We start from the raw sequence: 18,144 nt of genomic DNA, 5'->3' as shown, positions 1-18,144 counted from the left end.
TCAATCAGAATGTTTAGGATTTGAATAAATGGGTATTTCAGGGACAGTAAAATGATTTGTATAAGGAATACATGAGAGCAGGTAAGAATAACTTTTTTAAATGTAACTGCAGGGAAAAGATGTGTGTATAGATGTTGAGTAGTCAGAATGGCAGACTATAGTAGATATAGTCGTCCCTTGCCATATTGCTGCTCACTTATTGCGGCTTCAGTGTATCTCAGGTAAAACACGAGATACAGTGAACTGAGATATAGCAAGGAACGACTGTACACTTCACTGGTAAGTACCCATATAGAATTTTATATGTTGTTAAAATTACGTAGGTTTAAGAGTGTAGAAAGTGCTTAAGAGCAAAAGAAGTGTTTATAAGAGTGTGGGAAAGGTTAGTAAGAGAGTGGGAAAGGTTTATAGGAGTGTGGGAAGGGTTTATAAAGCCTTAAAATATATATAAATAATAAAATAAATATAACGCCGCTACTTCATGGATTTTCACCTATCCTGGGGGTCTGTGGAACGTAACTCCCACGATAGGTGAGGGATCGCAGTATTTTTTGCTGAATTGTTTTTATTTGGGGAAAAGTCCCAAGTCTACCTCCCTTCAGAAGCCAAAGTAAAGCAGTTAATCTCTCTCCTTATCTTTTTTGGGAAACTCTCTCCATATCTATTTGAATATGAGCACATGCCTTAAATATAGCCAACCAATTGGTCAGATGCATATTTTTGACAGTTACAGAATAAAGTAAAGATCAGTGAGAGATTATTTTCAAGACTTACGGAGAATCAAAATCCATGACACAGCTGCAAGTATCCAGTAGTAAAACACAGCATTGTAGTGTCTAGATGTGTCAGCAGAAGTATATAAAACACATCATGAGTTGAAACCTTGACTATCCTCGCCTCGCTCGGTTCCTGTCTAATCCTAGTCCTTCAGCCTGCCTAACAATCCTTTTAGTTTCTCAGTATCCTTCCAACAAATTCTTCCCCTAGTTAAAGATGATTTCTATGACCTTTTTTCAAGAACACCAACTAGTACAGAGACATAAATGCCACTTAGGATACTTATGCCTTCAGAAACGGAGAACGATTCACTGCATGTGTATGTGTGTGTATATATACATACACATATATTCACATACACAAACATACACACTTCTTGCAGCAGGTTAGAAGTTAAGCAAACTATAATGTAAGGCTCTGGCTCAAAACTAGAATGTCCATTTCTCTCACTAATATGTTAGCTTGAATAAAACAAAGCTATAAATATTAGACCACTTTTTACCAAAAAAAAAATCATGCAGTTGAACCTAATATTTCTGGGTTGTATTAAAAGGCATGGTAATATCTATGTCTCTCTATCTGGCTATTCTTAGCTAATTTTAAAAAGTTACCTTCTATATCCTGACTTAATTTCTCTAGTATTTTTTAAATGCTTAGGCTTTAAAATTCTATTGGACACTAATAATACCACAAAATCTTTTTATACAACATGGGTTGAACCTTACAGATGCTGACCCCCATAAAACCTATAAATAATAAAGAACATTGAGGAAAAATGAATATGTTTAGTAAGAATGAATTAGAATCACAGAAATTTGTTACCAGGGGGACCAAATGATTTGACACATTCAGTCCTAACCTGTATCCTGTTCTTTTGAAACTCCTCATGTTAAATGGGAATTCAAATTATTCTTAAAGTCATTTTGGAAAGTATGTAAGTTTGTGGGTGACTGAATATAGTTACCAATACTAGAAACCTGTTTTGGGAATTTTTTTCTTTTATATATACCCTTATCACATCTGTCACATTTCCTTTTATATTTACACAATATTAAAGGTAGTTCCTCACCAAACTACATATATATACTTCATATACTTAAAGGTAGTTACTAATTTAGCCCTCAGCGTTCATGCTCAATCAAACTAAAATCTTTCAATATTTCCTGGAGTCTGTTTTCCAGTCCTTTTTGCATATTCTCTAAACCTCATACACATTTGCCATATCTTCCAAATTGCAGAACTTAGTATATCCTAAGTGCAGATGCAATGTGAAAAAAAGAGACCAATTTGGGGCACAGGAAAGTCATCCCCCCCGGAAAAGAGGATTAAAAGGGATCAATGATATGAAGTATGGAGTGGGAACTACTAGAAGCAATCAAATACTTACCCAGGGCAAGGCAGAAGAAATACACTGTGGAAAATGAAATAAAATTGGTTTGCTTTTGTGTATCTTTATTTCTTAACCTATCTCCAGTATCTTCTAAAAGGGTCCAATAATAAATTATTAGATTTTGCTCTACAAAAATAGATTTTAAATTGCCTCAATACTCATTAAAGTGTTGTTAAACTAATGAGGAGTTTTTACCTGAATGGCATTTCTTCCTGTGGAACATCCACATGGTAACGAATAAAAAATCTCTCAGAATCTTCTCGCTCACTGTCAGTAACAACACTCCCATTAAGTTTGGAAACTGATGGCAATCTGTAAGTAAAAACCAAAATAAGGACATTTTAAGATACAAAAAATATTTAGCTTTGGAAATAAAATTGTGGGTTTGAAGCCCAGTCTTATTCTCTTGGAAGGACACATCTGATGCAGCTCTACTTGTATAGAATCACTGACAAACTAAAGTTGGTATAAAACAAAAGGACTAAAAATATTTAAAGTTTCAGTTTTGTGTGAGACACTGAACTTTCATCATCATAACTCATTGCACAATGTCCAACTTAAATACAATGAAAGCTACATATGTATTTTAAATTCTCTAACAGCTGTATTTTGAAAAGAAAAATAAGAGATACAATTAATTTTAATAATATATTTTATTTAACCTAACAGATGCAGGATATAATCATTTCTACCTGCAGTCAATACTGAAAGACAGCTAATGAGGTACTTCGCACTCTCTCTGTCACATGAACTGTCTGAGACCTAATGCACAGTTTATACACCGATCACATCCCCACTCAGACCAGCTGCAATCAAGGAGCCTGCAGCCACACAAGGTGCCTGGGCCATCCAGCACAGCATAAGTCCATATGGAAGTCAGTACAACTGGCTTATATGCTTCAGTAATTAATTCATTATATTTTAAAAAAGAACTATGTAAAAAATAAAATATAAGACCTACTGCAAGACTTCTTCTTAGAAGGAAACTATGCTGACACTTATTTCCTCGGTGAGATATTAATGTGTACGTCAACCACTGGAAAGCAGTGAAGATCTGCAAGCTGTCAGTTGGTCAGAACAATCAATACCCTCTTTAAATGACCATTCTTCTACAGAAAGCTTTAAAGCCTATTATTCTCCTGTTAAAACTACTGTCTATAGTACACAAAGAAAATAAATCAAAGTCCCTGGCCCTTTACATTTCAGCTGAAAATCACTGCTACTGAAGGCACATACAAAAATAAACTCTCCTGGGCCACTGCAGTATCTGTGGGAATCTGAGACAGGAAAGACATGGGAGTCAAAGGAAGATTACAAACAGTAGTCATATCTATGTTGATATACATATGAGAAATACAAATGCTGCTCTCTTAAGATTTATATTACTGAAACAGCCCTATTTTTAGGTATTTATACTTTAAATGACCACTATGTTAATGAAAATAAGAACTGATTTCCTATTGTACCTAGTTTTACCTCATGACATAAAGCAGAACTTCAAATATTATATGTATCAAAAAGTATAAAATAAAATAGATTTTGAGGGAATTTTGCAGTGGTCTCGGCAGGCCATTACATTTCACATTTTTCTCATCACACTGCATTCCTTCCCTTCCAGTGTTTGAGCTATAAAAGCAGCTCCTTCCAGCAGTGTATGCATGAGTTAGATCAATTTATAGTGCACACCCTCCTAAACCATGTATCACTCCTTTACTGATATAACCAGGCCCCTAAGCGGGAGGGAAGTGCAAGCACAAGGACAACAGACCTGGCTATCACCAATTTCCTTCGCTCCTCGGTGGTATATGGCTGCAGAAGAGGAATTCCTAACAATCTCACTTCTTCAAGTTTGGGGAATGAATTTAGTTTGTCAATGTCTTCCCAGGACTGCAAACCTAATTTGAGAAATATGTTGTTTAAATAAATCCAAAAAAAGGTCACAAATAAGATAAACATCGCAAAAAAATACTTCAATTACTAATATGTGAAATGTTAAAATAATCGGAAACTAGTTAGAGACCTGAATTGTTTTTATCCAAGGAAAGAACAGAATACATTTAAACAGCTTAAACTCTTTTTTATAATCTCTTCTATCCCTGAGATCCTAGGGTTTAAGAAGAGAGACCTTTACTCTCCAACATCCACTCACCTACTAATTCTCCACCCAAGTGGTTTGTAAAGGGAATATAACTAGTGGTCTCAATAAGCAGGATGTATTTCATGATCACAGAAAATAAGTGATGTGATCAATTCTTTCATCGAATTACAGACTCACAGAACATAACTACTGATCAGAGTTGATACTGTCAGACTCAAAATTTTACCAAACAAATTCTAACATGGGACAAGGTCAACAGAACCAGAAACTAAATATTATCTCTCTTTCATACCATCCTCATTTGGGACAGGGAAAACAGATTCAAGAAATTTAACACAAAAAACCTGAACCTTTAAGTAAAAAGAACATGCAACAAATTAAGTTCATTTAGTTCCAAAACAAAACTATTCCTATGACTGTGAGCAAATGTATCATCCAAGTCAATACTTGACACTGGTAGGAACAATATTCCTGTAATAATGATGCTGGTCAGTTTTACAACACATTAAATCCATGTTACAGAGTGTAGTCCCTTCCTAGCTCTTAGCAGCCTTCTGCAATGGTAAGGCAGAGGAGCAATTTATGAGGACTCTGGTGCATAACTATCCCAAGTCACAACCGTCCTCTTCCCTTCAGAATGGCATTCCCATCTAGAAGGAAGAATAGATTTAGCTCAAGGGGTGTTGAGTTATGCAACAAACAGTTTCCTTATGCAAAATACTAGTTTTTAAAATTTAGTCCCCACCCTTATAACTTCTATGGTAAATTCAACTGTTTTTTTCAGTTGTGGGTTAATTATTTTTAGTTACTGTACATAGTTATTTTTAAAAATAGGCCGAAAGACAATGTCAAGAAAAGGAGAAAAAAATACATAATGGGAGAATATATGTGCTAAAGACATATCTTATAAAAGATTATTACCCAAAATACACAAAGAACTCTTAAAACTCCACAATAAGAAAATGAACAACCTAATTAAACAATGGACAAAAAAAGACCTGAACAGACACCTCACTAAAGGAGATACATAGATGGCAAGTAAGTATATAAAAAGATATTCAACATCATGTCATTAGGGAACTGCAAATTAAATCAACAATGAAATACTACTACACACCTATTAAAATTGCCAAAATCCAAAACAATGACAACACCAAATGCTGACAAGGATGTGAAGCAACAGGAGCTCTCGTTCATTGCTGGTGGGAATGCAAAATGTTACAGCTACTTTGGAAGACAGTTTGGCAGTTTCTTACAAAACTAAACATACCCTTACCACATCATCTAGCAATTACCTTCCTTGGTATTTACCCAGATGAACTGAAAATTTATGTCTACACAAAAACCTGCACATGGAGGTTTACAGCAGCTTTATTAATAATTGCTAAAGCTTGGAAACAACCAAGACTCCTGCAGTTTGTGAGTAAAACTACAGTCCACCTGGACAATGTGTTGGCATGGGTTGAGCCTTAGAGAATATAAGTGCTTTACGGAAATAAGCTATGAAGCCATGAAAAGACATAAAAGAAACTTTAATGCATATTATTAAGTGAAAGGAACTAATCTGAAAAGGCTATGTACTGTGTGATTCCAACTATGTATCTGGAAAAGGCAAAACTATAGAGACAGTAAACAGATCCATGGTTGTCAGGGACTGGGGAGGAGGGGAGAATATGCGGATGGAGCAGAGGATTGGTAGAGGTGTGAAACTATCACTCGTTAGACTACACTGGTATCTATCTGTCATTATAAATTTTCCAAACCCATAAAATGTACAACACCAAGAGTGAACCTTAATGTAACCTGTGGACTTTGGGTGATGATGGTATGCCAGTGTAGGCCCAAGTGTAGCAAACGTATTGCTTTGGTGCTGGGATATGGATAGTGGGAGAGGGTGTACATGTGTGAAAGCAGGGAGGATGCAGGAACTTTCTGTTCAATTTTGCTGTGAATCTAAAACTTTAAAAAATAAATTTTATTATTTTTTTAAAAGGCTAAAAATACTCACTCCCATGATACACAGAGTTAGGTGGCAACAGACTAGCAATCAATTACATGTAAGTATGACTAAAGAGAAAAGAGCACTTGAAAGGCATAGCAGGTTGGGACTCCCTAACCTAAATCCAGACAAAACAGTCTAGTTTGTAATTCCTTATATTCTTTTTTAACTCTGCCTTTTATTATACATTAATTTCACTCCTTTCATATATAACTTTATGTATATGAAATACATAAATTCACCCCTTTAATATAAAACATATAAATAGCTAATGTAATGCTATGCCACTTGATTTATGAAAATGTCAAATTCAGATAATCAATAGTCATCTGCATGTTGCTCTTGAAAATGCATCCTATAAGAAGGCAGAACTGACAAAGAAATATACTTTCACTGTACTCATGCACAAGCATATATAAATTTGCATGTAGAATGAGAACAAGCCTTCACCTCACCTGACTTGTGGAGGCTGATGGATCGCAGATTAGGAAATAACCTGGCCAATGAATCATCAGGCTCCTCAATAGCATTCAAATGATTGTTGGCCAGAACAAGGGTATCTAGTGCAGGAAACATAACTCCTAACTTTCGTATTTCAGTCCAGTCTTGGAGATTATTGTCTGTTATATGTAGGAGCTTCAGAGAATGACAGCAAACAGAAGGACAGGACACTGTTTCATAGTCATTAAGGCACAGGAAGAGCTCCTCCAAACTGCAGAGAAAAAAAGGAAATATTTCATTGTTCAAAGCAGTTAATTTTTTTCTTTGCATCTATTTTCATTTATTCAAGAAACAAATAAGTGCTTACTATGTGTGAGACTCTCCTAGGTGTTGTAGAGAAAATATAAAGATATCTTCCTGAAGCTTAAAATACAGCTGGGAATAGAGTGGAGAAAGATATAACCCAGTACTAAATTACTTTTGCGCTTTATTAAGCAATACTAACTACAAGTACAACAGTGTTTCATATAGGAATGGAATTACAATTGTAGTTAGAATAATCAGGAAAGGATGCATAACCTTGAAGGAGGGGCATAAGTTAGGAGAAGATGGAAGAAAATTCCAGAAACAACATGAACAAATTTTAAGAATAACACAATAACTACCATTTATTGAATTCCATGTGTCAGATGCTGTGTCAGGTGCTTTATAGCCTGTACTTCCATTTCTGCAAGGTAGATATAATTTTACCCATTTTATAAATAAGGAAGTAGAGCTCAAAGAGGTTAATTAGCTTATCAAAGGTCGTATGATTAGAAAGTACAACTGGGACCTCAAAGCCCAACTATGCATGCCAGATGTTGCAGGCCATGAGGAGACTGATCTCTTCAGACTGACAGTGAGAAACTGAGATGGATTAAGTGGGGTAAGACCAAAGTCTGTGAGGCTTTGATAATATTCATATGTATACAGTTAAAGAAACTACAGCTTCATATATTTCTTTAAACTACTTCCTTTGAACATTTATGCATATTCAAAGATAGATACAAACAAACAAGACACTTCTAAACTGACAAAAGTATAATTTCTTGCTTAAGTCATTGAAAAGAATACCAGGTTCATTTCCAATGAGGTCAGCTATGTACTTAATCATCATCTCAGGGTTAATATATTTTAGAGACACTGTGATTTTTTTTCCTCCTAAAGAAAAGGGTTGAGGCAAAATTGTGAAATCAAGTAATCAGAAGATTAAAAGGGAGAAAGGCTGGGTTGATCTACAATGATATGTACTTCTCAGGGATATTTTCTAGCCAAAGAATGACATATCCTATGTCATGGTGTTACTCAACACTGAACAAGCATTCCAATAAAAAAGCTACTAAATTACACTCATGCCCTCATTGTAATCACTTCATTTCTATAACCATTCTCCATCATATCTGCAGCTCTAGTATTTCTGCAGGGGGAGATCAGCAGTAACTCTATGTGCTAACACAGATGAGCACACAGCCCCTCCATCACGCTTTCTGGGCTTACTCTGGTAACTCCTGCAGTATCGTGTGGACTGTCTCCCAAGAAGCTTTGCTGTTATTGAGGACAAGTTTGCGAACCCCAGAGAAGGACCCAGCACATGTTCTTTCTAAAACCGACAAATTCAGAGGGTTGGAACTCAGGTTTAGAAACTCCAACTGGGGAACATTTGACACAATTTTACTGACCTAGGGAGAAAAAAGAGAAGCATATCAGGCAGTAATCAGAGGCTGTAAATAGCAATCATGCTCACAAAAGCCCAAGTGAGGCTGTCTCCAGGCAAAGGGCCATTCACATTAGGGAGTTCTGTTTAGTGACAGTGCCCACAGAGGGGCATAAATAATTTCAACAAATCTTGGCAAATAACTTAATCTCTCTCTATGAAATAGTGTCATAACTGGAAAATAATGGTACCAACAAGATTTCCCTCGTTGCCTTTGACAAGGTTTTCAATTCTGTTCTACATGATATTTTCTTTGACAAATGGAGAAAGGAGAGTTTAGATGACATTTTAGGCTACAAATTTCTAAGGAGCTGAAATTGGGCCATGTAATTCTCTTTGATTAGCTCCTTCCTGCCATCCTCATTACAACATTAAGGCTAATTAAAACTTTATTGTAAAGACCACAAAGTAACAACTCAGGTGTTCAAAATTGACTACATAGCCATAATCACTTAGAAAATAGTTATAGCTGAGCTCAAAGGTGCATTAAACTTTAAACTATATTGGCTAAAAATATTAAAAAGCATCCATAACTACATAATAAAATATCATCAATTTAATGATTTAATGAGAAATTTGGTAGAAAAAAATTTTAAAAAGGAATTAAGCATTACTGACCATAACTATTTGCTCTGGATGGTACTAATCTCTCTGATGTAATTTCACTACATTCTAAAGCAACCTGCAAGATGACTAATACTATTTTCATTTTAATAAATAAAGAAACTGAGTCAGAGATGTCAAATAATTAACATCTTATATTAAATAAAATCTCAGAGTCACAAAAGCTGAATCTAGAATTTAAAAATCAGAGCCATCGCTCTTCCCAAAACACAGTGGTCCCCTCTTACCTGCAGTTTTGCTTTCCATGGTTTCAGTTACCCATGGTCAGTCATAGTCTGAAAATATTAAATGGAAAATTCCACAAATAAAGCAGTCACAAGTTTTAAATCAGGCACCACTGTGAATAGCTTGATGAAATCTTGCTCTGTCCCACTCCTGCCTACCAGGGATGGGAATCATCCCTTTGCCCAGCATATCCATGCTGAATGCACTACCTGTCCCCACCCATTCATTAGTCACTTAGTGGCCATCTTGGTTATCAGATCAACTATTATTTAAGCAGTCCTTCTTTTACTTAATAATAATGCCAAAGCATAAGAGTAGTGATGCTGGCAATTCTGATTGTATGTATGGACAAGATAAAATAGTCTGCAGAGGGTTTGGTACTATCAGTAGATTCAGGCATCCATTGAGGGTCTTGGAATGTATACCCCATGGACAAAGCTGTACTACTGTACCACAACTAGTAAATTATAACTATAAGCAGAACAAAAAATGAGAACTAAACTTAAAGCAGTATAAAATAAATGCTGGAAGCCCAGAGAATGCATTAAACATTAATGTGGTTAACCAAAAGGAGCATGAAGAAAGCCAACAACAGAATAGTTTGCTCTGGTTTCTGAGTTGGAAAAGCTGCATTCAAACCAGGTTCCAACACTTCCTAGTTGTGTGGTTTGACAAGTTTCTTAACCTTTTCACATCTCAGTTTCCTCATTTGGAACTTAAAGAAAATAGTACCTATCTATTTCACAGAAGTGTTGGTAGAGTAAAGTGCAATATGTGTAAAATACCTAACACAGTACTGGGTTCATCTTTTAGAAACCTGTTTTCTTACCTATTCCTCAAAAGAATGTAAACTCTACAAAAGCAGGGCTAGTACTTGCCTAGTTCACTACTGCATATGGGCACTTATTGTCTATTGAATAAACTAACAGTACAAACTCATTCAATAAATGCAACTATTACTAATATGAGTTTGCTATGAACCAATACCTCAATCCTGACTATGTCGTATCATGTTTATTGCATTTAAATGTCTTATTGAAAACCACTGCTACAATTTCAAAAATATATGGATTCCTAGAATCCACTTTGAATGACTGAATCAGAAGCTTCATAGGTAGGGCAAGCTTCCTGGTGACACCTGGATGCCTGGTTCTCTTTAGAGATCCATATGTAATGTCAGAAAGGTATCCAGTGTTGAGAACTATGGGTAGAAACAAAAAGTAATCTGTACTTTATATCAGACTTGCCGTGTATTGTACAGTTCAGAAACTCTAAAATCAGTAAGAAGTAGATCAATTCCAAGAAGGTTCAGAGAAGTATATCAGGGGGAATGGTCTTCACATACATTATTTCATCTATTCTTCATGCTAACCCTTTAAAGCAGGGGTGTCAAACCCATTTTCACTGGGGGCCACATCAGCCTCACAGTTGCCTTCAAAAGGCTGAATGTAATTTTAACTCATTAACAGTTAAAGAGCAGTTACATTTATACAGTCCTAAAATTATTTCAGCCCTTTGAAGGCAACCACGAGGCTGGTGTGGCCCCTGGTGAAAATGAGTTTGACAACCCCGCTTTAAAGTGATACCATCTTTACCCTCACTTTACAAATGGAAAAAACTGGCTGTCTTTTAGGGAAAATATATGAGGCTTCAGTTTACAGTATCAGGAATTTATACTAGTCTGCACATTATTCTCCTGCTTGATGAAGCATTTGTGTGATGTATGGCTAGGACTTGGAGTTTAGTTTGTGGCCCAACATAGCAAACACAGTCCATGTTGGGAACAGCCCTCTACTGCGTTTCATCATCTGAGCACTGACGACTTGAAGGGCTTTTGCACAGAAGGTGACAACTATCTGTGTTTATCTCTCGTAAGGGAAAAAAAGATGAAGAAGGATTCTAGGTCCACTACAGCATGAAAAATAACTGCTAATTATAGTACAGCCCCAGTTAAATAAAGGATTAACCCTTTATTAACCTCCCCATATTTTATTTTTGTAATAAAAGAGCAAAATAATCAAAAATCGACAATTTATCCTGTCCAGATAGCTGAGTTGGTGAGAGCACGGTTCCAACACGCCACGGTTGCAGGTTCAGTCCCTGGTCTGGGCCCACACAAGAGGCCAGTGAATATGCATAAATAAGTGGAAACAACAAATCCATATTTCTCTCTCTGTTTCTCCTCCTCCTCCTCTCCACCCCCTAAAATCAATAAATATTTTTTTGAAATTGATAATTTAAGTGTTTTTTGCACTTAAGTGTTTAAGTGATTTCTGAAAGAATTCCCAAAGCTAACAGATATTGCTGTAATCTGTTACATAGTCTGCATGTATACTACTGTCCAAGAGAATAAAGATTTAGAATGACTTATTAGCCCTGGAATATTCCAGAAAGATAAAATTGGACTATTGTCTAATAATTAAAGAGGGGAAAATAATATGATTAGAAATAAATATTTTCTTTGAAAGGAAAAATTAGAAAGCATTTTAGGGTAACCTTAAATTAATGGTAAGATTCTGAAAAATATAATATTCATTACATAAGTAAACTTATTTATGACAGAAAAATATCCTAATTGCAAAGACTGACAAACATTCAATAAGCTTCTATGGCAGTATATTGACTTATCTTTTTTAAATTCTAAAATTAAAAAAAAAAAACTCCTCTAACTGGAGTAAATTGAGTATATTCATGGGCAGAAACAAGAAGATGAACTGAGATCTCCTTTGAAGTCTCCACAATTCTATGATTTCATAGGGGACCCTCTGCTCTGGCTTCTAAATAGAAATTATAGTTTGAAGAAAAATGGAGAAAGCATTGTAAGAGAACATTCTGTAATTTATATCCAACTATTCTCTATCTCATCTTTATAGCTAATCCCTACCTCCTCTCAACTACTTGGTTTAATTTCTTTTATAAAATGGTTTTGATAAGAAAGGCAGAAAAAAAGGAGATACTTTGGGAAGGGTAAGACTGAAATCTAGTTAGACAAAAATTCAAGTCGAAAGCTAAGAAATGCATTTTTTTTAAACACAAAGATGACCAATCTTAGGACAGAAACAAATCTTTGTTTTTCTCCACAGTATTATACTTCTTACTCATATTTAACTCAGTCTCTGGACATGTAGCAGCCAGGAGTTTAAACTACAAAAGAAGTTCCTCATAGCACTAGTGACCATTCAAAACACTAAAATTAAAAATGACATGTTTTTGTTCCACACTGCTGTATCGAACACGGGCTGAATAAACTTAATGGACAGAGACAAATGGTCTTTTTGGTAATCAGATATGGCTGCAATGGGGTTGGAATGTAGTGTCTTAAAACTGTGACTATGAGGCTTTTGTAGCCTGGTGAAGAGTTTAATCAATCCTAAAAATCAATATTCTTTTGCCATCACTATTTCTACCATCTAGCTGTGTTTGATATATATTCTAGAAGACTGGAACAAACTACATTTAAGGCTGAGGACAAAACACAAGCATTGATGAAAACAAAAATAAATTGGAAAATAGAAACCTGAAGGGTAGCAGTGACAAACATTGATTTGAAAACAAACTAAGAGCATATACATATAGGAATATACAAACTAAGCAGAGTACAAATAAATATGACCTGGCTAGATATGACATTGTAGTCTGAAAAATATCTAGTGTGGATCCGTGTCCAAGCAGAGGAAAGGCTGAATTATTTGGTGCAAACTGTGTCCTGATCCATACTGACATAAATCATCTTCAGAGGTGGCAACTACATCACCATTAAACTATTCCCACCAGTCAGCAAAAACTCATGCATCTGGTCAAAGCACAGCGCCTTTGTGTAACCTTATATTCCCAAAGAAACACAGTCAGGAAAATCAGCCTGCACACACAGGAGCTGAAGTGGTTCAGAGGAAGGTTCAGTCTGACTTGTCACCATGCAGGTCAGAAAGTGCCACCAGAGGCTCAGCAGGAGGACTACAGCAGAAACCATGGAGGAAGAGAGTTACCAAGGGAGTTCTTTCCTCATCTGTTCAGTGTGGGCAGAGCACACATGTCAATTAAGCACCTCAAATGACAAAAAAGGCACTTTTCTTAATTTGTTAAAGAGTAAACTGTACTAGTTGTTTAAATAAATACATCAATAAATAAATACGTGTATGAACAGAGTTTTTTTTTTGAACAGCCTAATAAATCTGCACGTAGTAACAAGTCACTTAGAAATCAAGTGAAGTGACATGCCTCTCAAAGAATTCTGGCAAACATCTTAATAGAAACAGGAAATACAACTGGGAGCACAATTACCAGATTAAAAGACTATGAAATTAATAAATATAAAAAAAGCTGAGGAAAAGTAGGTTACAGACAGATTTTTCTTGAAGAAAGCTGTTTTAGAATTTGTAGAGCATTTAACATCTACAAAGTGTCTTCACTGATTGATTTCATCAGCAACCCTGTCTTATAGATGAGCAAACAAAAGCATTAAAAAATTAAGTTAATTCCCTAAGATCACAAGAGTTGAAGCAGTGGTCTTCTTGATCAATCCTTAAGATAAAATAATTTATTCAGTAATGAATTCAACAAACATTTGGGCGGCTAGTATGCTGGGTGCTGATGATAAAAAGACAAAAATCTCTACTTTGAATAAGCTCATTTTCCTCCTTAGAAGGAAAATGTTAAGCAAACTAGTGATTGCAACCCATTGTGATGGATCCTTTCACATCAGCAGGATACAGCAGGATATTTGGCTCCACCTGCATGACAGTGAGGAAAGTTTCACAGAGGAAAGGCCACTTGGGCCAAGTCTTGAAAGATACAGGAAGAGCAACAGATTCAGAATGAATTTAAAGGAAGGAAGCCTCTTATGTCAAAAGTTTATCATGAGCTGCAAGAAGCAGCATGGACTCAAGGTAAAGATAGAGCTCTGGAAATGGCCAAGGACCACACAATGAAGGGCCACACCTAGAGTTCAGACTTTGGTTTTTGTGCAGTAAAGCACAGCTAAAGGACCTCACACAGGAGAGAGTTGACCATATTTCATTTAGTCACTTAGAGGAAGAAGTTTAGAGGAAGCAGAATAAAACTGAGGCAGGATAACCCATTAACAAGTTTTTCTAAGCAAGAAATAAGAGCCTAAATTATGGCAGGAGAAGTAATCAAGTAGGAAAAACTACTTTTTCCTTATTCTTAAGGGTAGCTTCTATTAGGTAATTAGGTACTACCTGTCTATAATCAGACAGGTAGTAATATGTATAACAAGAAAGAATGTTATATTTTTATTTGTGTACTTGGTTTAGTTACTCTGACATCAAAAGACATCAGACATGTTAAACCACCAAAGAAACAATAAAATAGGAAAACATTCTAGAATATTTGGAATAAATTTCAGTAACAAGAAAATCTTTATAATCTTAGTTTCAACCTCAAGCAATTTTACATAAATCTATAGTAATAAATGTTGAAGTAGTAATAGAGAATAAGTATAGATAGGGTGTGTAAACTAGTGAAACAGTAGAAAATTCAATGCATTGCTAGCAGTCTAAATGTCGTAGTCTTATCAACCTTTTGATGCCTGGAATAAAGTGCTTTTCACATTAATAAAAAACAAATTAGCAATAACCAAATCAACTGAAAAATTACCATAAGAAGAGTTGAAACATTTATCTTGAGACACACAAACAAAAATCTCAAGTGAGAATCAAATTTAACAGAATACTTAACAATATAAACAACACAATGATTTTAGCTACATTTTATCAAAATGCAGCGCTATAAAACTTACCTCATGCCAGTCTTCGAGTTTGTTGTCAGAAAGATCTAGTTCTGACACATGAGCACAGAAGGCAGCAATTTCTTTCTCATCTCCCGCACAGGTTATTCCGCAGCTGTTCAACACCAGGACACTTGGGAGGTTGAGGCGGTCTGAGTCACAGGGAGAACACAACACTTTCTATGTCAGCCTAATTCTTGTCTACATATGTTCAGCCCCAGGAATCAAAATCAAATTGTGTGAAACTACACAAGGACCTAGAAAATACAGACTGTGATGGGATCCAAGGGTTCTGAATTCTAAGTGGAAATAGTCAAATGTGAACCAGAAGTTTGGCTCAAAAATGAACAAGGAGGAGATGGGAAGTACCGGACCAGTACCACCAAAAAAAGTGTTGTTGGCTTTACCTCCCAGCAGAATTGCTTACCCATCATCCATGTCGTCACCTTGTCACCTGAACATGAGAGCTACGTGATTCATGTCTGATTACCATTATCTTCTTGTCGGCTTTAATTCTTTCATTTTAGAAATTTAGTTCAAAAGCATCATTCTGGATAGCTCTTTTCTCTCTGTCTGGTATGTATTTTCACCTTTTACTGCCTTTTAAAATTACCTCAAACCATAAAAAATAGTTTCTGTTATACTACTTCTGTTCCACATGTGTCAAGAAAGTCACTTACCATCTCTAATAAGAAGGATAAACATGAGAATTCAACTACTCTTTCCCTATTTGGTATGAAACAAGGACTCACAAAGGTAATATTTATTAATGAAGGCCTCAAATTACATGATGTTTTCAAACTTAGTACCTATCAGTATCAGTTTTCAGAATGGGAATGGATTCTGAAAACAATGACCAAGTGAGAAGTCTACTTCTTTCTGCCATTCCAGTTTACATGGAGTGATATGACAGCTGCACTGAGAAACAAAACATGCTTGGTGACCTCTGGACACAGGAACTCAAACACTGCTCAATAATAACCTCCCATAATTACAAAGAACTTAATGTTACTTAAAACATTAAGCTAAAATGCAAGCAAAAATACAACCTGCACACCTCTAGTTGTAGATCTCTGTTCACATATAATCCCTCTTCTAGATGGACTTTATCTCCTCTTCAACCAGCTTCTACATCCTTAAAGGGTCAGTTCAAGTCACACAACTTTGAACCCTTTTCTGATCATATTAATTAACTCTTCTAAACTTATTTCCCAATCACTGGGTCATTCATTTGGCTCAATATAAACTACCTGGTATTATATGTTTTTAAATATAACTCTTAATATTCAATTAGGTTGTTAGGCCGCTGAAAGTACAGTTTTGTAGTGTCTTGCAGCCTACCATTTCCTTGAAAGAATATGTAGTTGAAATATTATCACTCAAACATTGTTCCTGCCCTATGTAAGAGTGCAACTAAAATGCCATTTGGCCATGCCCTGACTGGTGTGGCTCATCTGGTTGGACATCATCCAGCAAAGCAAAAGGCTGCTGGTTCAATTGCCAGATGGGACACATGCCTGGTTTGTGGGTGGGTCCCAGGTTAGGGCGCATACAAGAGGCAACTGATCAATGTTTTTCTCTCACATCAATGTTTCTCTCCCTCTCTTTCTCCCTCCCTTCCCCTCTCTCTAAAAAGAAATAAATAAAATGCTTTTTGGCCAATCAGAAGAAAAACAGGTCCTTTCATGATTTTCAAAATACTGAAATCATGACAAGGGAGAAAGACCTTTTGACTCATAATTCAAAATAAAGAAAATCACTTACAAAAACATAATATTCTGGTTTAATGTCTGAAGTAAGCTCCAGCAAATAAACATTGTAGGTCCCATTTTTCTTACCTTTCATAGGAGAGCCCTGAGGTGTAGCTGGGACATGGACTCCCATCCCAGGACCACGGCGGTAAGGAAAGTTTTCAGGACTATATTTTTCACATAATACTTGCATAAAACTCCTTCCACTAGGTTGATCCATCTTCCTTTCCTGAAAATTACACAGGAAACCAAGTCATCAAGATTATTTATTTTCCTAAGAAATATTTATTAAGAACCAGCCATTGCCCTGACTGGTGTGGCTCAGTGGATTTAGTATCACCCCCAGACTGAAAGGTCACTGGTTCAATTCCCAGTCAGGGCACATGCCTGGGTTGCAGGCTGGGTCCTTAGTTGGGGGCACATGTAAGAGGCAACCAATGTTTCTCTCACACACTGATGTTTCTCTCCCTCTCTTTCTCCCTTCCTTCCTCTCTCTCTAAAAATAAGTAAAAATCTTAAAAAAACAAAAGACCCAACTATTTACAAGGCACTCAGTATTATACACACATGAGACACAGTCACCACAAGCACTCACACTGTGGAGAGACCTTATGACTTAAGGAAGGCCATATGTCGATGAATGACAGCAGCACAGTTCAGCACATGATCATTACAATACAGATGAAAAGTGCCAGATGCAGCCCAGTTGGTATGGCTCAGTGGACTGCGTGCTGGCCTGTGAACCAAAGGGTCGCCAATGGATGCCCAGTCAGGGCACATGCCTGGGTTGCAGGCCAGGTCCCCAGTAGGGGGCGCATGAGAGGCAATCATGCATTGATGTTTCCATCTCTCTTTCCCTTCAACTCTCTCTAAAAATAAATAATTACATACTCTGGTTTCTCTTCAGATCGTACAAATCTTTCACCTTTTACTAAAAATAAATAAATAAAATCTTTTTTTTTTTAAAGTGCTAGATGCTTTAGAAGAGGAGGCAGTCCCTTTCAACTCAGGATAACAAGAAGACTTTAGGCTGGTACATAGGGTTCATGTGGTAATAGGAAAAAGAACTAAACGGAGAGGTATAGACTAAATATCAGACTAAAGAGTTTGAACAAATCTGTCCCTCAAAATACATTCTCCCCTTCTTCCACAGAAAAAGAATTTTTAACTGTTCTAGTTCTATATAGCTAGTTCTATTTAGAAATGAGTATATGACTAAATACTAGTTGAGGAGATAGAAACAAATTAATCTATGGCCACTCTGGAAATCATCCTTAAAAGACAGCCAGAAGTGTGCTCTTTGCTCTAGTTGTTTATTTTTACTGTTGTTGCCTTTGCCC

At 36.1% G+C, this 18,144-nt stretch overlaps 1 protein-coding gene across 2 annotated transcripts in view; it reads right to left on the bottom strand.

Annotated features, from left to right (window-relative positions):
- Positions 1–18,144, bottom strand: part of LOC123832539 (tubulin-specific chaperone cofactor E-like protein) — a 212,638-nt gene that overhangs the window by 181,244 nt on the left and 13,250 nt on the right. For both annotated transcript variants that reach the window (XM_045860210.1, XM_045860209.1), the window contains exons 2-7: positions 16,892–17,033; positions 15,066–15,205; positions 8,242–8,423; positions 6,720–6,976; positions 3,936–4,062; positions 2,363–2,479 (exon numbers count right to left, since the gene is read on the bottom strand). In XM_045860210.1, the coding sequence (XP_045716166.1) occupies positions 2,363–2,479; positions 3,936–4,062; positions 6,720–6,976; positions 8,242–8,423; positions 15,066–15,205; positions 16,892–17,024 (956 nt within the window). In that variant the 5' untranslated portion in view covers positions 17,025–17,033. The remainder of the gene's footprint in view (positions 1–2,362; positions 2,480–3,935; positions 4,063–6,719; positions 6,977–8,241; positions 8,424–15,065; positions 15,206–16,891; positions 17,034–18,144) is intronic.

Source organism: Phyllostomus hastatus, unplaced genomic scaffold (assembly GCF_019186645.2).
Source record: "Phyllostomus hastatus isolate PE091 unplaced genomic scaffold, TTU_PhHast_1.1 phas_scaffold_193, whole genome shotgun sequence".
NCBI classification, from domain to species: Eukaryota; Metazoa; Chordata; class Mammalia; order Chiroptera; family Phyllostomidae; genus Phyllostomus; species Phyllostomus hastatus.
Note: the sequence above shows the minus strand (reverse complement) of the source record. Positions and strands in the feature narration are given on the sequence as shown.